Source organism: Lonchura striata, chromosome 3, assembly GCF_050655825.1.
Source record: "Lonchura striata isolate lonStrDom1 chromosome 3, ASM5065582v1, whole genome shotgun sequence".
NCBI lineage: Eukaryota > Metazoa > Chordata > Aves > Passeriformes > Estrildidae > Lonchura > Lonchura striata.
In genome coordinates this window covers 20,550,525-20,577,893 of record NC_140705.1, presented here as the reverse complement: position 1 = coordinate 20,577,893, position 27,369 = coordinate 20,550,525, and the positions used below count along the sequence as shown (strand labels likewise).

At 36.4% G+C, this 27,369-nt stretch overlaps 1 protein-coding gene across 30 annotated transcripts in view; it reads right to left on the bottom strand.

Moving 5' to 3' along the window:
- DLGAP2 (DLG associated protein 2) overlaps positions 1 to 27,369 on the bottom strand; it is a 450,420-nt gene that overhangs the window by 287,017 nt on the left and 136,034 nt on the right. For 9 of the 30 annotated variants that reach the window (XM_085574579.1, XM_077782392.2, XM_077782384.2 and 6 more), the window contains one exon: positions 12,707 to 12,878. The exons of the other annotated variants lie outside the window; for them this stretch is intronic. Coding sequence is in view for 8 of the 9 variants with exons in the window: in XM_077782384.2 (XP_077638510.1) it covers positions 12,707 to 12,878 (172 nt within the window). In the remaining variant the exon portion in view is untranslated. The remainder of the gene's footprint in view (positions 1 to 12,706; positions 12,879 to 27,369) is intronic. 30 annotated transcript variants of the gene reach the window in all.

The following is a 27,369-nucleotide window of genomic DNA, read 5'->3' as shown; positions in this document are numbered from 1 at the left end:
TGAACTCTAAAGATACCCCTGGAAAAAAATCCATGGAGGAGAAAAAAAATCAACATGGACACAGGGATTTGCCTTTCATTGTTTCAGTGCAGGACAAAGGAAGGATAGTTGGGAAAATGGTCTGTGTGTTATATATAACCTGAATAGAAGTCTTGAGCAAAGAGCCCTGTCAGGCCTGTCTGGCTTCCTCCAGGGGCATGACATTCATTTACACAGAATATAACTCCTGAGACTGCATATTGTACTAACATGAATAAATTTATTCCCTGCCAGTGGAAGATTTTACTGTACTATTATTATCAACTAATCTTCCCCATTCATTTTACAGGTTGAAAAGACAAGCAAAAAGTGGATTTTTACAGTAAATTAAATATATCACTGAAAAGTATTTTGACAATGCATTAACATATATATTTCTTTATGCAAGAAAACTTGTAAGAAAGCTAATTAATTGTTTTTATGTCATCACCAACATAACAGCTGAGGTGCCTACACAGAATGGATCTTTAATTTAAAAAAAATATACCATGCCTCAAGATGGTACAAATCTACAAAATAGTCTAGAAAAAAGGGATCCAGTTATGACAGTTTTCCACTGTCTGAGGGATACATGATCTGAAAGCATACAGCTGACTCAAACAGAATTCATGATTGCATATGCTCAGTTTTTTCAAATGTTGAGTAAGACTGTATGAAATATACTTTTAAGCATCAGATGAAGACTTGTTTTATCTTTCCCTTGTTTTTGCAGTTTCTCTCAAACAAAGAGGTCAACTCAATGCAAGAAAAATAATAATCTGATAAAAATTCCTCAGGTGGCATGCCATTTCTTAGCAGCTGATAGATTTTTACTGGAATTATTTATCTCCTAATATAATCAATACTTACAATCACAGTGCAAGTTCACCACTAAACCATGGAGCCTAAGTCACTAACTGTGATTACCAAGTGCCACTTCTAGACATCTTTTAAATACTTCCAGGGATATTGACTCAACCACTTTCCTGGGCAACGTGTTCCAATACTGGACCACCCTTTCAGTGAAGAAATTTCTCCTAAAATCTAAAGCTCCTATGGTGCAACTTGAGGCTATTTCCTCTTGTCCTATTGTTTGCTATTTACAGATACTGATGCATACCTTCTTTAACAAAGAAAAAGGCTAACAGTCAGGTGGTATCATTTTATGGAGCCCTTCAGCTGGAACCAGAGAATGTGTTTTAATATCAGAATAAGTCTACAATTCTAAACTAACAAATAAAGAGGATATGAGGATAATTTAGGTTTGTCTTAATTGTGCTTCCTACATCATCTAAGTACACCTTGTTTCTCTGCATAAGACTAACTGTACTTCAGCAGATTAGAATTCCTATTGATTTAAGTGGGAAGGGGAAAAGAAAAATCTATACTTTGCTAAAGCTGCAGCACTCTGTTTACCAATAATGATTTTGTTCTTAGTTTAGGAGACAGAATGTCTATTTGTCTACTAAGAAAATTCTATAAGACAACAATATAGACTTTTCACCAAAATATTAATTAGGCTTCTAGTGTCTAACTGTAGTCCCACAACATAATCAATGGATTATTTCCCAATGCTTCATCATATGCTTCAAGCATATAATAACGTACCAAGACCTACAGCCCTCTAAAGACTGCTTACTTTTCTTTGAGATTAAACTCACCCATATCATGATAGATCCAGTGGCCATGGGGAACCAGAACATTTCTCCCACATTTAAAAAAAGCCCAAATTCTCTATCAACAAACATGCTTTTTTTTCAGATTGTTTGGGAGAAGGTCTTCAGTTTAATACTGTGTCTACTAACAAAATATGTCTTTTTTTTTTTCCTATGGTCTACTTCTTCCCTTCGAGATGAACATGAATGCAAAAGTCTGGTTCCATTTCCAAGCTGCACAAGATATCACTACCATTAACTCCTTTTCACTCTGCATTACAGTGCCTGTATTGGTGTAAACTGCCTTCATAGAAGTGTATGAAAGAGTATCTCTATCATTACTGTGGTTTTAAGCTTTTCACTTTCCATTTTTTATTTTCTTTCTTAATGGTCTACAATTCACTATAGCATGTTAGTTGGCCTGGTAACAGCCTTGATGATACACAACTAACAGTTAATATATGTAATTTTTTTTCTATGTATTGCTTTTCATTTCAAAATATGTCCTTAAGTTGAAAATTTACTGAAAAATGCAATTCAATTATCAAAAAGCAATTATTCCTATCACATAAAATCATGACTATAAATAACATATTCCTCCCCATTTAGGAAAAAATATCAAAAATAAGTTCTGCCAGGCCTCCAAGACTTCCTGGTGTGATATTTACAGCATCATAAAGTTAAGTATCTTTAGCATTGTTGTTATTTTCTGGTTATTAACATTGGGAATTTTCTTCTGAATTTTAGACTCCCCTCTTTCACTCTCTGAAATGTTCTGTTTTCATTCTGTGCTTCTGTTGTTTAAGTACATATATGTGCTTTGCTTCCTAATGCTTTCCAATTAGCAAAGCATTTACTGAGCTATCACAGTCAGTACTCTGATGGCAGAACCAGCTTCTGAAGATTTAGAAAGCTGAAACTACCACTATTCAAATAACTCATTAGAAAGGGTAAAATAGTTAATCACCAGCTAGCTTAACATTTTTAATACGTATTGAAAACAATTTTATTGCAACTGGCAAGAGACCACTAAGTTAAGCTTAATTCCATTAGAGCCAGCCACTATGACCGTATAATAGGAATGTCTTGCATAGCTAAGTTGATAGAACTATTTGAAGACAATGCTGAGAGTGACATGGATATGCATTTTTCAAGAAGCATTTGATAAGGCTACACATCAAAGATAATTGGTTATTGTAAGGAAACCTTTCACAGAATAGAATAGATTTTAGAGAACTGAAAAGTGCATAGTTCCATGAAGACACAAACATTTTTGTCTTGATAACTGTAAACTACAAGACAAACATAAGTCTGTTAATAGCATAGACACTACACTGGATATATGAGAACACAAAAGTATCAATCCATGCAATTTAGTACAGTAAAATTCTGCTACATTGAAAAGTATGGGTGTATATATTAATATCCTAAAATTTTTGTCAAGAAATGCATCCTATTCTGGACCATTATTGTGAATAGGAAGGAATCAATCTTTTCAACTTTATGCCAGTGCTTCTATGAAAAATATTGTACATGGAGGTATTAACGACGAAATTGCATCTCCATTTTTTTTAAATTGTAAATAAGAGGTCACTTGTCTGCTGGAATTTTTTATTTGCTTTCTTTTTGTTTGCTTTTCCCCTTTTGTAGTAGCTGTGTTAAGATAATTAGGCAGCTAGAACTGAGATGTATTTGATTTTAGAATAATCTCTATGGAAAATTAGAGAAGTTTTCAAATTCCTTTGAGTAAACTGTACAAAGCATTATGAAACAGGGTGACAATTCCTGAAGTGCAGTGAGATTGATTAGATGCTTCACATGTTCTCTGGGCTTTGAATTAGGATATTCAGAGCAGGTCTATCTCCTTTGAAATCAAATACTTCTAATACCTGAAGATCTAGCACTGGTTGGCTCATGTATTTCATATTCTCAGCATACACTTTCTCAAAAGCTGATGAGTCTATCATTCTTTCAGAGCAAATATATGCAAACATGTAGTGCAGGGTCAGTTCAGTATTCAGAATTTGTCATAAATATTTGGTAATTATTGCACTGCTGTTTAGGAATGGTAAGTAATAAAAATGTCATTTATTCATAAGCATTAGAAAACCTAAACACAGTCTTTTTGATTTTGATGAATATTGAAAAGTTAATAGTTATTCTTCACTTAAAATCATATGACTAGTTTGTATATCTAACCTCTGAAATTGTTTCATAATAAGCTCTCAATAATGACAGACTCCACTGATTTACTGTCTAGAATATCCATTGACTGACTGAACCCATGATGATGAAGCAATTGTAATCCCAGCAGCATCTATGCTTATACAGCATATGCAGTAATACATCTTTGGTTTGATTTTATTTAAAAGCTTATTATGAATTCTCTTGCCTACTTTCCATATGTCTCTATTTTTACAAGAAATCTGGAAGCATTAAATCTATATGCTTAGTTTATCTACTGATCCCATTAATCAGCCTTTGACTAGATGCTAGCAATCTCTCTTGGATACACTTGGTTTATGTCTGTCATAGACATCATCTTTATTTGGGGTTGTCTAAAGAATAATTTTCAATGATATTATTTTAAAGATATGCCCTGGTTATTCTGTAGTTGAATGCTGATAAGGTTGGAATGACACACAACAAATCTCCAGATTAAAAGTCATTTACTAACCATTATATTCCAGGGATCTTCTACTTCCATTTGCACCAATATAGCATAAAAATTCTAAAGAGTAGACCAGCAAGGACATATTCAAACAGCAGGGAGAGCATGAAAAGAATGAAAGCTTCATCTTATGCTTATAAGTTTACTTCATACAGTCTTGATAGCTTTGACAGCTTTTACTGTTCTTTCAAGTTTCTGCCATATGACTGTTTTTGAAGCATTTGAAGCATCTGCTTTTTAGCAAAATATGCTAAAAAGCATCAGAAAGCCTCCTCCATGTTCAAGCTTCCCACTCTTATAGATAATTCCTATTTTTTCATGGCTAGAATGAGCTTTTTTTTCTGTTTGTTTCCATAGACCTTTTTATGTTAAAACCTCCATTTATAAATGAACTAATGGAAAATGTCCACCTGAAGAAAATCAGCTTTGCAGTTTAGGAAAAGAATGAAAGCTACTGAGGGTGTGGAGAAACAAAATTTTTCTATTACAGACTTCAAACATACGGTATAACAGCTTAAAAACCCTATCTGGTGGTGGCAGCCATAACTAAAAGGTCATATAAAGATATCCTCAAAAAAACCATGAGACAATATGGTCTTGTTTGTTAACTATTCACCTCACCTACTTTGATAAAGTTCAGAAGTTTCGGTAAGATGCAAATTACCCCAATATGAACAGGAGAAATTATAGTCTAGATAAATGAAGCCTGTTTTGATATGGCAGTCCTTGCCATCCTGTCCTTATATCTTCAGCATGAAGTTTAACATTTTCTTAGACCCAAAAACATTTAAATTCCAGGACTTCAGTATTTAATTACAATCCCAGCTGGAGTCAGTACTTCCACAGTGGCATGCAATAGCTTATAGGACATACCCATCATAAACTGTTGCTCAGTGATTCCATATAACAGACCATACAAAAACATTGTATTCAAAGCCATAGTTTACTAGATGTATTCATAGAATTAATTTCTGATCATTTGATCTAATTCAATAATTTTAGGTGCTTGGCTGTATGAAACAGCACAGAATTTATTTTGCTGGCTTTCCTGATTTCAATCAGGAAACTAAATTTTCAGAATGTTTGTGAATGAGTTAGAATACATCTGACATTAATACATGTACACCTGCAGAGATAAACACACAAAAATATCAAAAACTTCCTTGTCATCTCATTTATATTATCTAAGTAATTAGTCAGACAAGGCATACATGAAAAGAACTTCTGTTATAATCACTGGCAGTAGCACAGTGACAAAAGCATCACATTCAGGAAAACAGGATGAACACAACTATCATAATTTGTGCAGTGAAGTGAAAGAGATAAATCTAACACTAAAATATACTAATATCCCTAAAAATTAAACTAAAACAATACTTGTAGTGGAAGAGAGTACCTCAACTTTAGATCTTAAACCATTCTACTTTCCAGATACTTCTGTCTAATAATAGCCTTACATATCTTTGCCACTCTAAATTGCTGTCAGAGAGCAGCACTCATTTTCCTTATACCTGAGATCAGGAGAGGATTAACATTCAATGGATTTTTTCTTCTTTTTTTTTTTAATTAACTCACATCTTACCTCTCCATTCAGAAAGTTTTATAGAGTGCCATGAGAATTTTGGTTATTGCAGTTACCAAGAATTCATCTCTTAGAAAGTTTCAGTTCTTTACACCTAACATTGAATATTTAAAAAATTATCTGTTGAATAAAGTAATTTGCAGACAGCAATCAAACACATTCAATTTCATACTCAAAAAGTTTCATACTCAACCACAGTTTCATGCTCACAGATCCCTGGATTATGACATAATGGCTGAAAGCCATCCACATATGTGAAATAATATTCAGCACTACTCTGATGAAAACATTGGCAATCTCTAAAACTCTCACAGAAATAAAAGAAATCATGCTGGATACCTAAACTTTGAACTATATATAGCTCTGTAGAATGATGTGAGTCTGTGAATTACAGTAGCAAAACCTGTTGGCTGTTTTTCATAATAGATGGTGAAGAAAGAGGTTATTGTCATGATAACAGCTGTGATTCTGAATAGATTTCCATGGCAAAATGTATTACAAGTGGGCACCAGAGGATAGTCAAATTCTTCACTCATTTATAGATATTAATTTTTTTTTAATTATGTACTCTGGCTGCCTTAATGCTCTTCTCTAGTTATCATCCTGGATCATGATGGGGACAACTTCCTGGGTCATGGGCCACACCTGAAGGTTTTTGCCCTAGATATTCATGGACATACATCCATACGTACTTCCAAAAGAGAATGAGCACTCCACCCCCTTGCAACAAGATGTATTACTGATTAAATAATGGTGATATCGTAAATTTCTAACAAAGCTGCTGCGACTATCTCACTTCAAAATTATTCTGAAACAAAGGAGGAAAACACTGCTGAAGTACAAAATCACACAGTACTTAATCCCTTGTTAATCAGTCTTGTTAGTTAGTTGGTTTAGAATGGCATTGAATTTGAATTAAGCTGAGTGTCCTGGACCCATTGAACCTGTTCAGAGAACACTTTGAAAGGGAAAAATTTGACCTTTCTTTTCAAAGGTACAGAGAGGTGAGCAAAGCATCAAGTTCAGACTTTTCCTCCTACATAATTTCTACTAATTCCAGTCTGGTATGTTTTTGAAAGTGTATTGATCCAGATTTAAAGAATAGACTAAAACCAAAAATGATAATATTATTTCTTAGCTTCTCCTCTCTTTGTTTTGTAAACAATGTAGTGTTCTGCAGTTTAAAAATTAATAACTGTCCCTCTGTTATACTCTTTTCAGGATATCAAATGACAGTAAAGGAGGCAATGGGCGCAAATGGAAATAGAGGATATTCCACTCAAAACTTATAAAAAAACTCCTTTTACCGTGAAACTGATAAAATATTGGATAAATTCCCCAGAGTTTGTGCAGTCCCCATTCTTGGTGACAAAACCCAACTGACATGGGCAGTGTCATGGGCAACCAACTTTCAGCTGGTGGGCTCTGACTGGAAAATCCCTAGGGACATCTTCCAAAGTCAGCTATTTCTGTTATTCTATTAAATAATTCCACCTGAAGGCATCTGCTGAACATGCTCTTTCAGCATAAAAGCTCAAATCTTGACTGCATTCCCAGAAGAAAACTGATCAGCTAGGAGCTCAAAGACACCTTTGACACTGCAGGTCAGTACAGTATTTCTTGCCTGATAATCTTAGACTCTACTCTAGGCCAAAGCTGGTGTTACTGTTGCATTCCTGGGGCAAATGCTGGCATAAAAAAAAAAAAAATCCCATTTAGACAATCTCTTTAAATAAACATAGTAATAATATAGCAATCTGATATTGAGTGCCTATTTTCTCTTTAAGATGGTTATCAACTGAAGATTCAGTTTAGCTCTGCTCATGGCTGATCCATTGCTTACTGAATGTCACCTGTAGTGAAGTCAGTGGCCAGTTTTTCAAACAGCCCAGTTTGGTACATAGAGTTCAGAGGCCACTTCATCATCAGAAAGCTGTTTCAGTACTGATTTATTATTCCATTTATAGAATACTAAACTAATAGTGAATAAGTTTTTCCATCAGACTATTTTTCTGATGCTGCACTACACAATTTACCTCAGCAGATGCAGTTTCTGGTTTTTTCTGGCCTACCTGAGAATGATTAGACACACTGAAGGGGAAGGAAACTACCCCAGAAGTCAACTCCTTCCTAATTCCAGGCAACCAATACTGTTTCACTGATTCAAGCGAAGAGCAGATTCCTCCACCATATTTGATAAGCTGTGTTGTAAGAGAAATAAGAAGCAGAGTTTCTTTCAGATCCATCCCTCCCTTGCCTGTTTACAGTGCCAATCACTTTCCTGACCACGTATAGCTCCCAAGAGCTCATGAGAGCACAAGATGTGAGGAAAATTTCCTTTCCTTAAATCTTGAATGGCCATAAAATCAGGATATATATTTGTCATTAATCACTGAATATTGATTGGTAAGTTAGACTGTCCAAAACACAAAAAATAACCATACTTTTCCTCAAATATGGAAGTCATTTGCTATCAAATGCATAAACAATCTTTGATATATTAAAGCACTTATTTAAAACACTTGTCATTTCATTTGCTGAGAAATTTGGCAAAACTCTCAAATTTTGTGCTAAAACAGCTTCTTCCTTGAATTCAGAAACAACTATTCTCTAAAAAGAAAAACTATTAATAAAATTTGAAGAGATAATAAAGTTTTAAATATTTCTTGCTTCCCCTTCTACATTAAATTATTTCAAGAATAAAGTCCTATAACCAGGAAGCATAGAAGTCCCAACAGTGGAACCCAAAAGGCCCAAGAACTGCCAGACAGGAAACCACCTGTGGGATTTGTTTTGAACAATGCAGAAGAATGCATCTGAATGTACAAGAATGAGAAGGAAAACCTAGTGAGGACTGGAGAGTTAAAATATACTTTCCTATACAGCAATATCTGGATATGAAAATAAATGTATTACAGGGACCTGATTTTATTTACAATTACAAGTGGCATTTAGGGACATGGTTTAGAGGTAGACCTGGCTGTGTTAGGTCTACAGTTGGTTGGCCTCAATGAACTTAAAGGTCATTTCCAACCTAAATGATTCTGATTCTCTTTCTGTCTGTATTCATAGCAGTGATAAAAAGTAAGAGGATGAAGCTCACACTGAAACTTTGTGCATTTCTAGCAATTGCTGTGACTACATGCAGAGTGTCCTTGATGAAAAAGGTAATACTGGGGAAAGAAGGGCCACCTCAGAAGACAGAGGCATTCCCTAGAGGGATAGAATTGTGGAAGATAAAAGACCTTTATAGTTGGCTTTTTCTTTGTGTGGTGTTTCACATAGAGCACATCAGATGTAGGAACATAGGAGAAAACAAAGCCCTTCTTTATCCAATCTATTTAGTATTTAACCATTTCTGCTTTAGGTGAAGTGTCATCTACTGTGCCTGCTGAAAAGTAGACATGGAGAGCAACTACTGGGGCTATCCTCTGCCAGCTTAGATTACTTTCTAAGAGGAAAAGGGTTTGCCTTCAGTTCTTTTCCACATTCTCACACATATTTATCTATTTTTTTAAACCTAGGGACAATGGAGGAATACACACTATGCAGAAAAAGCAAAAGCATCTAGAGATGCTTAATGCAAGGGACGCTCTGCTCCGGCACAACTTGAGAGAAGGGAAAAGGACAGCATTTGGCCAAAACAGGTATTCTGCTATGATAAAGCCTTTAGTATTTCCAGTTACTCAGTTCCAAGAGTCCTTAAAAAACTGACACCATTTTGTTCCCATTCCATTTAATCCAGCTGCAGCTGGGTGAATACTGCATTGAATGAGTTGTTGAGGTGTTACCAAGACTCCTGTTTAAGTCAGAGAGGTATTCCCTGTCTCAAAAGGACAACCCTAGAATATAGCAAAGTTCATGGTAGCACATGATAGAAGACTGTTAGTTGGCTAGATTCAACCTTTTGGACACTTAAAGAAATCCTCAAATAAGCCATATCAAAGGCAGATTTTCTTCCTGAAGCACAGCTTTATTAATGCCAGCCAGAATTTCTTCAGGACACTCTTGTTTTCTATCTGTTGTGAAGTGAATCTGATGGAACATACCTGGTAGATGATGTACTAACACGTCAATTCCTATGGATAGCTGCTACTTTCTAAGTAAATGGCTAACTTTTACATAGGGTGTTTTTAGCAATTTGGATTGTTCCCCTACTTCTCTTCTGTTACATTAGCAATGAGCAAAGGCACCTGACTTTGAGAAAATGCCCAAACTCTATTTTCTCTATTTCTATGTAAAATGTATTTTAAATATTTATTTTCATTTTAGTCTCATACTAAACTAAACTGTATCAGCTTAAAAGAGTTCCTTTACTGTTCAAAGCACCCACAGATGAGAAAGAACAAGAGCACATGGCAGGTACTAGGAAAAATATAGTTATGATTAATTCATTGGTTGGATAATTTTTTCTGGTGATGGAGTTATGATTAAATAGCCATATTAATTATTTAAGGATTTGGTTAAAATATGGGTCATGCTTTCCAAATGTGTGAGGAAAAATGCTTTCCATTAATCTATATAGAACAAAATAAAGACTGCAAGAGTAATCAGCTGTCCAGTCTGTTCTAAAGAATAATTTTTGTCTTGCCTTTTATTTCCGTTGAGACACTTCAAGGCTGAAAATAGCACAGGTGCCTTGGGATGCTTTATTCTCATTTACCCTCATAGGTGTCCAAAACCTTTTGGAATCTTGAAGGGATTCTGATATCAAAGTACCTGAGTAATGTAGAAGCATCCCTGCTACTTTCAGGCAGCTGCTGGCTACCTGCCTGCCGGGCTGTGTTTTCATTCCCCTCACTCTTCAGCTGCCAGCCAGCTTTCCCTGCCTACCCCTCACAGATCTTGTTGCTCAGCCATCTCCATCTTCTCGTGTACCTCAATGCCACCATCACATCCACTAAACAACTGGGGTTTTTTCTTTCTCAATTTTCCTTTCCTACAAAAGACCGCCCGTCTTAATATCTAGCTTCATGCACATTTAGAGCAATTCTGAAAATGATGTCAAACTCTTTTCTCTAGTATGCAGAGCAGAGTCAGATTATATGAAGTCTAGTAGGAGTTTCTGGTTTAATTCACTGGCTTTAAATTCAGAGCAGAATTAGGCCATTTGATGCTAAATTCTCAGGATGTGTCTGAATAAAAATAGTACAAATACTGTGGCATTCAAACTCTTCATCCATAATATATTCATCTTGAAGTGCACAGCTGCCATGCATATATTTATGTAACTGTTATCTGTAGAAATAGTTAAGTATTCAGTTCAACTCTGAAAAAAATATTTAGAAAAGTTAAGGAAGGCTAAGTGGTGAGCACAAGCAAATGGGATAGTCATAAGACATACAAGTCTTCAGAAGGCAGAAAATCACTAACATTTTCATCTGAATCACTGAATATACATAACAGAGCTAGAAAATGTACAGAGAGGAACAAGACTGGCCAGACTTTTGGAAAAGTGAGGAATCTAACCGCAACTTTTCTGTTATAATCAGACAGCTTAAGAAGGCAATAATAAGCATTCACTTTTCACAGGCAATCCATAAAATACTCAAACACAAGGCTTAAACCAAAGAAAATGTAATTAATTTATAGCACCTATTTCCAAAACATTTTTGAAATCAACAGTGCAAACATGTTAAAAAACAAGACTGGATAAAACCACAAACAATTGAGACATCAGAAGCGTTAAATACAGTATGACCTCCAGCTTGAGAGGACCAGACACAACAGAAGCTGGGTATGGATCAAACAGGAAAGTGGCAGCATTCCCTACAAACCCCATCTCCTGTACTGTTTTTCACTATCAGCTACTGAGAGCTTTTGCCTTTCCCATTTTGGAAGCTGTCTTGCACTTGCCCTACACTGTTCCCAATCTTCACAAATAAAAATGCTGCAAGTAACCTGGTCTATGTATGCAGTAGGTGCTGAGGGCTACAGGAATATCTCAATATCTCTGCCTTCCTGCTCTACACAGCTGGTACAGCTATGCAGAACCTCCTTACACCTGCTCCTACATTTTCCAGATTTCTTCTTCCTTCCTTTCTAAACTTAACTGTGCAAAGTCTTTGGTGCAGCAATACAAGCACAGTCATATTAATCAACAATATATTTATTCTGTTGCATCTCTGGCAGGCTCTTGGCAGTATAGCAACAAACATCCCAGTAATAAATGAGCTTTTAAATGCACCAAACTTTACTATTCAGCAGCTGCCATGTGGTCTCTGATCAAAACTTAATGTATACGACCCTTGCATAGGCAGCACACCAAACAGCAGTAACAGCAGCAACACTAATAAAAATGTAAGACATTGCTCTGACCTCAAGTTAAGAACACAGGTTAACTATCTTCCTAACTATACCCAAATCTATTACTTCAGGGGCTCTTTTCCTAAGCTACACTAACACACTACTGAATTGCAGTGAGTTAGGTAAGTAGGAGCACAATGTCCATTAAGCCTCCATAAACAATTAACTTTTGTAGCTGCGCTCTACAGCAAAACAACCTGTCTGCTGCCATGGGATGTTATTTCATTTCATGTAGGTCATTGGTGAGGTAACAGACAGTTTTACCCAGCAACAGCAGAAAAGTAGCAATACCAGCACAACACATCCTTTGATAGTTTTAATAAAAATATAGATAGAGTTTAAGCAGAAGACATTGAAAAAAAGCAATTACCTCACTTAAATGTATTTCAAATGTTTGCAAAGAATACAGAATTTTACTGCTAAAAATACCCCAACAAAACATACATTCAATGTAAAAAAATGCCTTAAACTTACCTCTTAGTTTACACTGATTTAATATATTTTTTCTTCTACTTTTCAACTTTCCTTGCATCTTGGGAATATAGTGGTTTTCTCCACCCGTTTCCTTCCTCTCACCTCCTCCCCCTCCAATCTGGCCTCCTTTCCTTCCTTGGAGGTTTTTAAGCTTTAATTTGAGAGTGTAAAGCTGAAAAATATTTGATACAATTTTTTTTTTTAATTAGAGAATTGAGCTCCTCACCATGGTTGAAGCATTTCTGGGAACAGCACCAAAAAGCTGCAAGTTACTGCACTGAGTAGCCACAGCTTATCTCTTAAAATCATCACTCATTTATTTTTCCCAGACAACTAATGTTTCAGCATTTTACTTACAGACATGACTGCAGTTTAGGAAACTAGAAATGAGTCCGAATGTCTTTGTTCAATTTTGGAACGTGAAAACTAGATTCCCAAATTCCAGCGTGGGCCCATCTCCAGCTGGAACAGGAACAAGACTCACCAAGTGGGATTTGACAATGTATGAGCTGAGGCTTAAGTTAGTCACATTTTAAATGAGCTCAGAAGGGTATTGATGATTATATGTTCCAACTGGAGGAGGTAGTTGTCAGTCTGCCTGCAGTGTGCATGTCACCACACCGGGGAAGGGGAAATATTTTAGCACTTGTGTGGGATTGGGCTTGATGAATGGAGCACTTGGGAAGTCTCCTCTCCTACAATTTGGATATTGCTGGGGAAGGAGGGGGGAAAGTATAGGTTAGATATAATCTTCAGGAACTCTGTAACATGCATTCACAGTGAGGGGTGCTGGAGAGGCTTGGCATTTCTGTATGTAAGTGAGTGGAAGCCTACAGCCTGTTTTAGGTTTCCATTAATTGGCACTAAATTTGCTTTACAGACTGTACATATATTTTTTTAATCTTCATTTGATATGGCTAGAGATTGCTTTCAGCTAATAAAGAATATTTTCCTGATAAGTTATCAAATCTGTGGTAATGCTAAATAAGTAATATCTTTTGTAAATGCTTGCACATTTCAGGTATGTGGATAACAGTAGTCTTCCTCTCCATTCCTTTTTTGTTCATTCATTACATTTGTCTTTCCTCTTACATTACCCCTGCTTGCACAACAGCAAATTGCTCCTACAATCCACTTATTGTGTGAAACAGCAATTACATGTCTAGTCTTTTACACAATCTATCTGCACATTCTTTCAAAGACAGTATTTTCCTTTTAGACATTATACTGACTACAAACTGGACCTTTCACAACTAGAAAATAAAATGTTTTAGTGTAATTTAATGTGCATATTTTTATGTATTTAGTTAATATGTATTAGGCATATAAAATCAGTTCTGAACTAGTTTATCATAGATGCATTAGCTTCTCATTTGTCTCAATCAGAATATGATACATTCATAACCCCTTCTGCTCATGTTTCTAACCTCTAAGTATCATTTATTTTCTGTTTCCTGCTGTTTACATCATCTGCTGACTTCATTAACATGCTGTTCACTTGCTTTCTTTAATACTATTAATGAAACTGTTAAATAAGGCTGAAAAGAGACTAATCATTATAGCAGCACATCGGACAACTGGAATGTGTCATCAGCCAAGGTTTCTGCAGCAAGGTCTAAAAGTTCATTTGTCAAGATCATTCATTTTAATTGGTTTCACTAAGTTATTTTTTCAATTGGCTGATGTTTAATTGTGGCATTACCAGAAAGCCCTTTGTGAAACCTTGGTATAGAAAATCTGACTGCTTATGTATTTGCTTTTGTCTAAATCAAACATACTGGAAAGTTTGTATTTGCTTCAGAATGGGTTTTGAACAATTTACTATAGTTCTCCTTTCTATTTACCTCTTCATACTATTTCATACCATAGTTTACCCTTACAGATTTGAGATCCCTGAATTAACTCCACGCAATTGACAAAACAATTAGGTTGCTTTAAGGCTGTGAGGAAGGGTATGTGACAACAAACAAATAATATTAAATAGAAGATAATATTATTTACATAAATAGACACACATAGTGAGAATACATATGAATCCAACACAGACACAAACAATTTCAAATACATTTCCAGCATAAATAAGGAAAGCATGAGAGTGTTCTGTTAAACATCAAAAACATAAACAGAGAAGGAAAAAACTATTTTACCTGCATAGTTACTGGTGACCTGCAAACACGCTAACTGAGAATAAACTAGAAATTAGTTGGGGCTAGAAGTGAGAAAGTAAATAACAACCATCAGGAATGTGAGCCTGCAGAGTAGTCTTCCAGTACATGTAGCCAAGGCAATGAACATAATGCCTTTAATACAAAGCTGGCTTGGTTCTCAGAAGGAGCTGTCAAGTGGTTGCTTGAAAAGGCAGCCATCCCTGATCTCAGACATGGTGACCCTATCTGCCTTCCAGCTCTGTGAGCACGACAGTGAATACCAACAAATTCTTAACCCCTAACTTTGTTTTTGAAATTACTGATTCACATTTTCTTTGTACTGAAAGTACAAATAAGGCTCAGTTTTGATGAACATCAATTGCCTCATGAAATCTAAAATAAGAAAATGCAATTATTAATCTTCATTACTAAGAAGATGTGAGCTACTGAATTTTTAAGTGCCAAACCTTTGGCCTATAAAAAATTAGTTTTCACTAAGTATACACAGGGGAAAGCTTCACAAGCATGGGCACTCTTGAGGACAGTGGATTCTGGCACTGAGGTCTTTGTTGAATAGCTCAAGTTCACTACTCCTGACACACAGCAGCTACATCAGGGTCTGCTGCCTCCCCAGTAGTATCAACACAGACCTGGGAAAAATTGATATAATGTAGCCCAAAAGAACACAGCCTTGACATTTTTTCTTCTTTTGGGGACAAAAAATACAGAAATCTCTCATGGCTTTGAAAAGATTGAAAATATTTCAATTCAGGTCCCCAGAACTATTTTTAATCTGAGAAGTGACAGAGCTGACAGAAAAGGACAATCAGGCATATTTGTAATCATAGTATTTTGAGTATATAGGTCATTTCATTTTGAGGTTTTCAGAAAAGACTTGCAGACATTCAAAAATGTCAGCATATCTTTTTATACAAAAACCCAGTCTCAATTAAAAAGACTACCAAATTATTTACTCATGGATATGTATTTGACTTCCTGGAATGAAGCAATCTTGATTCTCCTAAGAGCATTCTCCTCTAAGTTTTTAACTCGTATCAGTGGAAGAAGGAGCTTCGGTGAAAGTGTTTAACCTTTAGAGTGCATTATTTACATTGACTACTCCAAGAAAACTAACAGGGCTGTTACTCTAGGTACAATCTTTTTTATTTGGCTGAATAATTCTTGGTCTTTTCAAAGCACATGACTCATTGTTTTCATCAGCCTGTGATCATAATGATACAAAGAAAAGTCACAGTAATTATAGAGCAGTCTTCATAAGAGCTATATTTAATAAGCTATGTTCATCCCTGTTCCAACTCCACTAGCTTCTGTCAAAAGCAAGGATATATTTAACTCTTGTGTACTAGCTGGCATAGCTACAATTATTATCCTTGAGAAAGCAATAATGCTTTGTCCATTTTAGATGTTAAATCTTATTTTCTGTTTGTTAACAAAAATACTGAACAGTTGAAATAAACTGAGAGTGCAATGAATGTTCATAGACTTCAAACAAAATGTTCTTTCTTAAATCATGTCTATAAAAGGCTTAATTATGTTTTTACCTTTTCAGTTTGACAACAAAACCAGTGATGAAAGGTGAACATACACATATCGATATATATGCATGTATTTGCATAAATACAAATATATTGGCAAGAAATATGAGAAGTGTATCATCAAAACTCTTTATTTTTCATTGGGCTATTAGTTGTTTAAGTACAATTCATGATCACTATTAACTTCAGAAATCTTTTAAAAATGGAAAAAAATCCAACTTTTATCTAGAGGAGATCACAATTAACATGAGACAGCAACAGGATACAGTCTGCTGAGTAGCACAAAGAAAAAATGAGAAAAATGTTGCTCAGGATACATCTTAGCATACAAACTGAGCATCAGATGTAATCTGTTGCCATCACCAGGTGATTTACATAAACATTTATCTATTACAAGGCCTCTGCAAATGCTATTTTGCATTGTTACTGGAGATTTATTTCAGTATAATATGAGATAATAATAATAATAATAATAATAATAATAATAATAATAATAATAATTAATAATAATAATAATAATAATAATAATAATAATAATAGTAATAAAAATAAACTCAGGGCACCAGCACCAGCCTGGTTCTATTTTACCAGTTCAATTTAACCAGGGAAAAATAATTCAGATAACTTTGAAGGAAGAATAGGCACATTATTGACTTCAAAGGGCTCACTAACTGTAGCATACAACTTCTGGCATCATTTCAGTCTCACTGGTTCTTGATAATTTAAAATACTGTTTACTTCAAATTACATTTTTAATTATAAACAAAATAATTTACATAGCTGCTTTCTTTGCTAGTCTGTTTGCTAGCACGTGTTCTGCTACACAAGTGTTTACTTCCTGCTGCCCTGAAGAAGAATCCTTGTGCTCACAGAGGAGGAACAATATGGCTCAGAGAATCAGATCTACAGAGCCATCCTGCAATAACTGGTCATTCAGAGTGGGAGAGATGAGGGGTGAAATTTCACACAAAAATTATGATAGGGGGTCAAATGAAAATATAAGGTAATAATAATAGAATTAATTAATATCAGGTAATATTAATAGAATTCAAAGAGCCAAACATATTTTTTATTCATTCCAGAACTCCACACATCTTTCCTTTTTTTTAAAGCATGAGGTATAAAATCCTTCCATCTCATCTACTGCATACAAGATATCTATCTTCCCACACTATCATCCAATACAGCTCAGAATTCTGGTCTTATAAACCTCAATATAAAATGTGCTGTCCTCTAAATTAAAACTTCAAAAGCAAACATTGTGTTTATAGACTGGCTCACAGTCACAGGGATCATATGTGCCTGTGAATGTATATGAGAGTGCATGAGACAAGACTACTGAACCTATTGATTAATTTCTAATTAAAAGAGAAGACAGTGAAACATTGGGAAAATTCTGAAGCAACCTTGTATTGTGATATGCAGAAGAATGCAAGCTGCAGTTCATTGGTGTCTCCATAGAAACAAGACATATTGGGGGGTGTAAGACACTGTCAGAGGACTAAAAATTTCAGCTTCAGCAGAAAACAGAAAAGCACCTGAGGGATTTTTTTTTTTTTTTAACCAGGAAAACAAAAATTAATTATTCATTTCCTATATGGAAAGCATCCATTTTTAGATTAGTTACTTAACATACATCAGGATTAATTTATGGAGTGGATAATCCTATGATTTTCTAATCCATAAAATCTGTAGAAAATGCATCGTTACACTTCTAAGTATAATGCCAAAGAGGAATATAAGTAGGCTCTCAATGAATAATTGAAAGGTCTATTCAATGTGCTGTTAATTCTTGGTAACATTTTCACACTTACTTTAGACAGTGCTTATGCATTCATATGAATATTGGCTCATAAGCAGAACCCCTTTTTGGCTTGTACAAAAGGTGTCCCCAGGAGATTTAAAGGCAGTGGGGAGACATTACTTCAAGACACTGCTCAGCATCCCTCCTACTTCAGATGAACAGAGACTCAAAGTGTGCAGCTGCAGCAACTATTTTTAAGAAGTTGAACCCACACACAGGATGGATTAAAAAAGGCTCATCTCCATATGCTAAACCTGAAGCTATAGGCAGAGATTTTTTCCTATGTGACCAAGGGACTTATTCTAGCTGGTAGCTTTGTAGGCTGGGCTACTGTTCCCTGATTTTATGCCCTGAACTGGCTATTGAAGCCTCAGGGACAGTCCTCCCACCTCAGAACCAACCCCAAGCCCCCTCAGCTCTTTTCCTAGAGATATTCTTTACCTTTACCAGTGCTGAAGGTACCTCTTACCTCCTTTTCTACTGAAACAAAAGGGCTGTGGAAATCAAGTCATTTCTGCTTCATTTCCTCAAAAGTGAAGAAAGTCTGTCCTGCTGCCTCCATGGCTGGGAGTACAGATGAGGCATTTCTGCTACAAAAGGGAACTGAAGTTGAGAATTGCCATTAAATCTTGGCTGGAGGTCCCTGCAGTATTAGGAGCTTCTCTTGGGCCTATATTAAGACAGTGTATGTTAGACATCAAAAGGGAGAAGGTCCTTCAAGAATAAGCAGGCCTTTTCCTGGTGACATGGTGTACCATGATATCACGGCGATGATCCAACCCTTGGTAAGAAATAGCCACTTTAAGGAAGACAAGGATTAAGGAAATGGATAACTAGGAGACTTCCCAGCTGCAAACAAGACTTAAGGATTCTAAAAAGAAGTCTCAATGAGTGGGAAGGAAAAACAAAAGTTAAAAGTGAAAGCAGCTATTTAGGGCCTTTTTAGTGTGCATGTCACACATAACCAAGCTCTGTATAAAGCACCCATGTTAGTAAAAAACCAGAGGTCTCATTGAAGACTAATTATTATGCATATTTTTTATCAGGTATGATCCTCATAATAAATATTCAGGTACTAGAGCTCTGCCAGAGGATGCAGACTCTCTCTAGCTGTCTACAGACTTGCATCAAGATGCATCTAAGATCAGAGACAATGCTTCAATTAACAAAGCATGGCATCTTGCTGTCAATTTTCAAAATTGACACAAAATAGAATGGTACTATGAGTGATTATGACATGTTTATGTCCAGCTGTGCTTTTTAGCATATGTGAAAAGATGCAAATTCAAGAAAATGTGAACTGATATACACTCGTTTGCACTACAGTTTCTCCAATCTGTGCACCAGAGCTGAAAGCAGTGAACTTGCACAAAATCACTCATCTTTCACAAATGCAAAGTACTGCCTGCACAGAAGAAGTTAAAATGATGGGTACACATGGAAAAATAAATTATTTTAAAAGAGGTAGAAAAGATGATGAAAGATAGCTGATACAGCTATTTTTTTTTTCCAAGGAGAATAACAATTAAGAAGATAGAATTATTTTTGGTCTTATGAAGACTGTAATGGCCCTGTAATTGACTTTTGGACTTTGGATAAACAGTAATACTATCCTATACCTTTGCTTATATGTGCCATTCTTGCCCACATCATCAGTCTTAGGTGACATTAAGGCAATGTCTCACACAAGTAAAATCTACTCCAGGAATAAGAGATACCAACAAATACATTTTTTTCTGAAGGACATTGTGTTAGGCTGCTCTTTAGGAAATCTCTTAAACTCTTCTATGTTGCACCTAAAGGAAAAGACAAAAGACTTGTGTAATCTCAAGTAGTCTACTTTCACATCCTTCACAGCAACGTCAGCTTTGGGCCTCCTGAATCCTTATAGACGTTGATGTAAAATGAGGAAAGGATACAATAGTTTGAAGTCTCTTTTCCCCTTTCCTGCACACCCTATCCATTTCCCAAAGAAGCAAATGAGAAAGGGAAATGACTGACATTTTTCACTACTGTGCTACTTATTAATAAAAGTCAGACTGAAGGGACAGTGGGAAATAACACTCAGAAAGGAAGGGTGTACAACAACACCTGCTCAGATTAAATTAGATGGAATGGTGTCAACATATCTCAGGAGAAAATTAGCCATAGTTTACACAATAAAGTCTCTATTATCTATCAAGCATGCTTGACACTTATTTTTACAAATTATGATACTTTATAGGAGGCTATGCAAACACTCTGACTAAATGCTTTATTCTGTCGTTGTTTATAGGTGACATTAGATCTAAAGCATATACCAGCATCATGCAGTGACATAACTTCAGCATGATTTTGACATTGGTAATGCATACTGAGTTTGCAGTAATAACCCTTACAAGTTGTTTGGTCCCAGGAGTATGTTAGACATATTGCAGTGGGGTCACAGATGGATGTTCCTAACTGCAGTTCCAGGATCAAAAATCTCTGCCAGATCTTCTGTCCCCTTAGAAGCACACAGACCCAAATTTTCCAGAGATTCAATTTATCTGGGTAGCCAAGGCTGTCGGAGTCAGCACAGGATATATGATGTTTTAGGGCAATTACTAGAGAAAAACATATTAGCCATGCTGTCTGTCATAGAATTTTGTCACACACAGTTATCAGATGTGGAGAAAGAATCAAGAATAACTGTTATGAAAGACTGAAGACTACTGCAGTGTGTCTATCACTCAGGTCAGTGGTTATGGCTGTAGTGCAAGACTGGTGAGTAATGTGTTTAATTTCATACTTTGCCAAAGGCCTCTTAGGGGACATGGAGCAACTGACAGAGTCTCTGCTTAATTCTCAAAATAAGGATCTTTCCTCACTTCAGAGATGCACTCAGATGACTGAGGCAGGTTGCTGTAGTGTGCAACAAGTTCACATTACTTTGCTTCTATATGTATGTACACATATAAACATATATGTGCATATATTTTCTTCAATTAATAACATCAAGGACTTAGTGAATATAGATAAACATTGCAAGTTCACCCGCTTTCTACAAATTTGCAGGTAACACATCTTACTTAGAAGGAAAAAGGATTTTGTAAATATAAAAGTTTTACAATATATTTCTTGAATCCATCCAAGATAACCTAGTGCAATATTCTTCCCCTAGTTATTTTACACTTTGGCATATAAAATATTCATTGTGAGCATATTCGAGTGAGTTTGTTTGAGGTTTTGAACATTATAGATATGTAATGCAAGTTCCTTTAAACAACTTTACTACTTTCCATAATAAAATAAAAGAAAAAGGAACACATTAATTTTCCTGCCAGAGCTGCATTTATCCCTAAGCACTTTGAGCAAGGCACAGCGATGCACAATATGTTGCACAGTAATTCTGCCTGAGTAAAGCTCCTGATATTAAAGAATAACCATGCATCCAAGAGACAGTCAGCCTTAGGCACAGACAGATTGACACAGCGTGGTGCAACATTTTTGTCCAGAATCTGGAAAGGCCTGCTTGTGAAACTTTGGCAAGAGTAAGTCTGCACCATATGCATCTCCTTGTAAGTTTAATTGTCTGTATGCAAGCTATTAGTCTACCTTCAGGAGTTACTTTTCTTAACATCTTCTTCCTTCATTGTAGTATTATGGCCAAATGATTAATATAAAGTCAAATAAGTAAAAGACAACCCATGGTAGTTTGAGGTTTTTGACCAAGCCCAAAGCCAGAGCTAATGAATAAGAGCAATCAATCAATCAATCAATCAATCAGTGTTTGCTTCTAAATCAGTATTGGTATTCCACAAGCAGAATTGCTTAAGGCAAAGGTTCCTTTAATCTACACCACAGCTCTCCAACATCTTAATCTCCTGCTATCACTGCACCTTAGTGCAGACCTCGTTCACTTGTATTCCTCATTGCTATCTCTTCACACTAGTAAATACTGGAGCTATGCTTATTGTAAAAGAGATATTTTAAAAAACCTACTAAAAAGTTGCACTAAGAAACAGTGGTCAGTTCCACTGAAAAGGCATGACAGATCCACAGCAAAATCTGATTTCTTAGAATTTGAATGCGGATTACCTAGTTAGTAGCAATAATCAAAAGAGTCTTATATAAATAAATGAAGACACCTACAAAGAAAAGACCTTTACTGAAAATAGACATAATGTATTTTACATTTCCAGCTTGCATTTCAGTGCCACAACATAATGAATCACTGTGAATAGGATGGTGATGGCTTGTTTAGAAGGCACATTTCTATGCCTGCTAAAAGGATGAGCACTCCATACTATATCCTGTGTGAATCTACTCAGATAATTTAACTGTATTGCAAACCACACAGACTATACATATCACTTGCACATATTTTCTACATTAATGTCATCAAGATAGTCCCAAGATAACATAAGCACTTGGGTTTTTTTGTGTCTGTATAACTTCCTTTTTGGTATTATAGTTTTCTTTGATATTTACTTTAGACTTGGTCTCATAAAAATCATCATTTAAATAATGTTCATTCTCATATCTGTGAGGCTACACAAAACTACAAGTAAACTTTTGTGGACTTATACTGGGGTCACTGCCAGAAGACATCTGAAAAACATGCAACTGCATGGTTCTACCATTGCCATGGTCGGACCTCTGAAGATGTGAGCCAACATGCTCTCTGTAAATGCACTGTACAGAAGGAATTCAGAATTTCTATCAAGTTGAAGGCAAAGTGACATGGAATGTAATCTACACCAATATGTGGAAGAGCAATCCACATTCAAGAACACTGTCATACCTCCACTTGCAAAGGAGCTCTGCTGCCTGGCGCTCCCTTCCAAGGGGAGCTCCTGGCGGATGAGCTGCTGTGCAGAGCTGTGCTGTGCAGTCACACCAGCTGTGTGCCTGTGAGGCATTTCTCCCCAACCTGAGGTGCTCCCAAGGAGCAACAGGGGCTGGACCCCTCTCTTAGCACTAAGGGAAGAATCTCATCCCCTCCTGGTGGGCTGAGATGGGGACACAGAGACACACAGCCTGCTCTGCTGTCCATTTGCTCTGATCTCTGCTGTGCTCCATGCCGTACAACCTCACATGGGCTGGACCATATCAAAGATGGACAAAAAGAAGGCATTAATCTTATTGCTTCTACAAATATATTTTATTCCGCATTTAAATGGTTTTGAAGTAATTGATCCACACTGTCAAACTTGAGAACTTTTCTCTAAAATAATACTTCAAAAAGCATTTATATTAACTGAAACACTATTAAATTTATCAGAATGTATTTATTTTTGAATACTTCACAAGAAATTGAGTTTCTTCTCATGGAAATTTTTATTGACGCTTTTAAAAGTAAGTGTAATACAGTCTCCAAAAAAGGCAGAATAAAATAGATTAGGTTTTAAACAGAAGAAATTTGGGACAACTTTTAAATTTCAGATCAAGGTGTCATTTTTTAGGCAGGTCTGCCCTACACTCCACCCTTCTCATGAGAAAAGGCAGGATGCCACTGTGCAAGAGCTTACATGATTTAATTTTCTGGTGGTTCCGCTACACACCCTACCTGCACCCCATTCATATAAGCAGGGGCTTTTCAAACTGCTGCTCCGTACACGATCAGATAAATTACAAACTTTCCATTTTAAACATCCAAGGAAAAAAGCACTGCACGGACTGCGGGTGCCCGGCCCCGGCAGCAGCAGCAGCTCTGTGAGGGGAGGCCGGGGCTGCCCCAGCCAGACACAGCTGGACACAGCCAGACACAGCTGGACACAGCTGGACACAGCTGGTTCCAGCCAGACACAGCTGGGCACAGCTGGACACAGCTGGACACAGCCGGTTCCAGCCGGACACAGCCGGTTCCAGCCGGACACAGCCGCCCTGGGCAGGGTGCGCCTCAGGGGCAGCGTGTGTAAGGAAGGGCAAAAACACTGCACAAATGGTGGTGAGGGAAAAAATTGTGAGATAAACCTTAAAAAAAAACCCAAATCAACCCTGTGGGCATGAAGGTGAGAGCAGAGAGGAGGAGGGGTTCCAGGCACCAAAGCAGAAATTCCCCAGCAGCCTGTGGAGAGGACTGTGCTGGAGCAGCCACAGTGCAGCCTGTGAAGACCCCAGGCACAGGCAAGTTGGTCGTGAAGGGTTCCAGCCCATGGAAGGACACATCAGGAAAGGTGTGTGCTGAGGAGCAGCAGAGAGCAGTTTTATGGATGGATCTCTACCCCTATTCCCCATCGCCTTGGGTGGCAGAGGCCAAGGAGTCAGGTACAAAATAAAGTTGAACATGGGAAGAAGGAGAGGCCAGGGGAAAGGAGTTATTTTTATTTTTTGTTGCTTCTCACTATCCAAACTTATTTTAAATTGGCAATACATTAAGTTAATTTCCCCAGGCTAAGTTTCTTTTGCCCATGATGACAATTGGTAAGTGACCTCCCTGTTTTATCTTATTCCATAAACTATTCCTACCTCATCCTGCTGAAGGAATGAAATGAGAGGTGGCTGGGTGGGGGTGTGGCAGCTGACCAAGGTTGACCCAGTACAAGGACTGAAATCAGAAAAACACACGCTTTCCAGAAATTAAATCATCACATCAGATATTTTGTTAATGAAATAAAAAGCACTGCTTTGAGTCAATACAGAAATAAATCACAGTTGTAAAGGTTTGTATTTATGGCTAACGTTAGAGGTTAACAGATGAATGTTTTGCAGTTTTTTATAGCAACAAAATTCCAAAAAAATATTAAACAGCTCAGTTCTGCTCCTTTCTCTTGCTGCAGGCTGAAAACATGGAAAGCCTTCATCTGCTTGAGGTTATCTAGCAAAATTTTCATACCACATAGAGAAATGTATTCCAACATTTTGCATAGACAGCTTATTTTGGTATTGGAAGAGACATGTTTAACCCTTGCTGTACATCAGTGGTATGTGAAAAAAGGACTCCATGGCAAACAGGTCATTTTATGTGAATAAGCAATCTAGTTCAAGCTAACTCAGGGAAATCATATCAACTCTCCGGACTAAGGTTTAGCTACAGAGATGTAAACTTGGAATAACTAGTGCCTTAGCAGTTCAAAAGATAATCTGCTTCATATAAATGCCAAATCACTAACTCCTTCAACAGACCAGATCTCATATTCTGTAAGAAGATCTATAAACACGTTCTTATTAATCCACATGAATCAACATTGTCTTGCTGAAAATAAGGATCTTTGAACTCTCAGTTCAGTTTTATGCTAAGTTCTTGGGCAAGGAACCTACTCTTTTTTCCTTCCTCAAAATCATTTGCTGCTTATATCTTACTGCCACATTAGACCTGCCTTTTATTCTTTTATAATATACTAAGCTTTTTGTTTAATGTTGCCATTACTAGTGAAACACCAAATTTTGTTTTTTCATTTTCCTAATAGAGAGAAAAGAAAGCTGTAAAAAGTCTTCAGAAAAAGTCTCCAGCTGATGCAAAATTACTATACTTCTGATTTGTCCTGCTTCATTTTGATGCATAAAATATGTGAGGAAAACCAAGTCAGCTTTGGAAAATGTATTTTAAAACTTTCATTGAGCATTCTCATTAATGTTGTGTGTAGCCTGGTTTTGAACTTTTGAAAAAAAGCTAACAGGTTCTCTTGGCATCTTAGTTTACCCCACAGACTCATGAATATAATTTGTAATAGATACTTCTCACAAATCAGTAGGAGACAAGGTTTGAGCTTTAACTGGCAATGAGTTGAGAAGAAAGAACCAGGTTCATGTCTTCTAGCTGGACATCAGGGTAAATTTACATCCAGTTTTTTCTACTAGTAAGTATCCTATTGATTTGACTGATATACTTTTGCTAAAACAAATCAAAATCACATAAACTTAATTTTGAAACCAATGTGTACAATACTCAGTTGGATGTCTGAGTATATTGATTGTGTAGGTTTAGGAAATATTTGGTAGATCCCTACTTCTCTTTACTTGGGCACATTGTTATTTTATTCCTCTCTTATCCTACACAACTTCTCTGTAAAAGTTTCCTTCATTTAAAGGTAACAGCTGCTTGCACAGTAATCACAGTGTCCCCTTCTGTGTTGGAGACTGTAATTCAGAATCCTGTTCTCAATTGCTATTTTTCTGTTCATAACACATCACAGCTGTGTGAATAAGACCACTTAAATTTAAGGATAAAAACATCAATTTAAATTATTTTATATGGAGGAATGTCTATTATTCAATATACAATACAGTCTTGATCTGTTCACAGATTTCACTGTCTCTGAAAAAATTTAAGCCATATTCGCTCTCTGTGACTTCCCATGGAGCAGGGGCACAGGTGCCATACACACATGACTGGAAGCTGTGCAGTCCTCCAGCCTGAAATTCTGTTAAAATCTCATCTTTTAAAAACCAACTGACTACCCCTAATTAGATGCTTAATGGCACACTGCCTGGAAATTCAAATGTGGCCTCTCTTGATTTCAGAGTAACCTATTTGAACACAGACAGTTAAAGTGACTTGTAAAGACCATTTAACACGAGTGAATACTCTAGAAAGCAAAAAATCATATTACTTCACCCTTAGGGGTTAGGGAGAAAAAGATTCATATTGTATTCATAAAACTGGCACTGTTAAAGGAAAAAGACACAGCAGTTGATCAGCTCATATTGAGCTGTTAATAGAATTCAGAACTGAAATCAGTAAAACAGAAATTATGCCATTGCATTAGCTTTAAAACAAAAGTCTTTTGAAATACCATTTTAAATATTTGAGTTAATTTCCAGAGCTTTGTGCTACTTGTGCATAGGATATGTCCTCTTTTTGTCTCATGCAAATGTCGTATGGCACATGCAGGCTAGCTGGCTTTCTCAATGTTTCAAAACTAAAATGAAATTAAGTGTAGAATGTGTTAAAGAGTTGCACTTTGAAGAGTCTTCTTACAATAGTCTGAAGGCAAATCCCACCAGCTGCAGTGTGTGTCTTTAATATATTTTCAATTTCAAAATCTTAAATTTTGGAAGCTAATGCAAATCTGCATTCTTTATTAGATCTTTAAGTCTGCCCACACTTGACTACTGCTGTAATTTTATGTTTTAAATCCAAAGAAATGGAAAATACAGTTGAAGATGAGTTTTGAAAGTGGGCATATTAGTGGCCAGGTTCCCTAAGTGCCTTTTCTGATTTCTGCATGCAGTCATTTTCACTGGACTTCT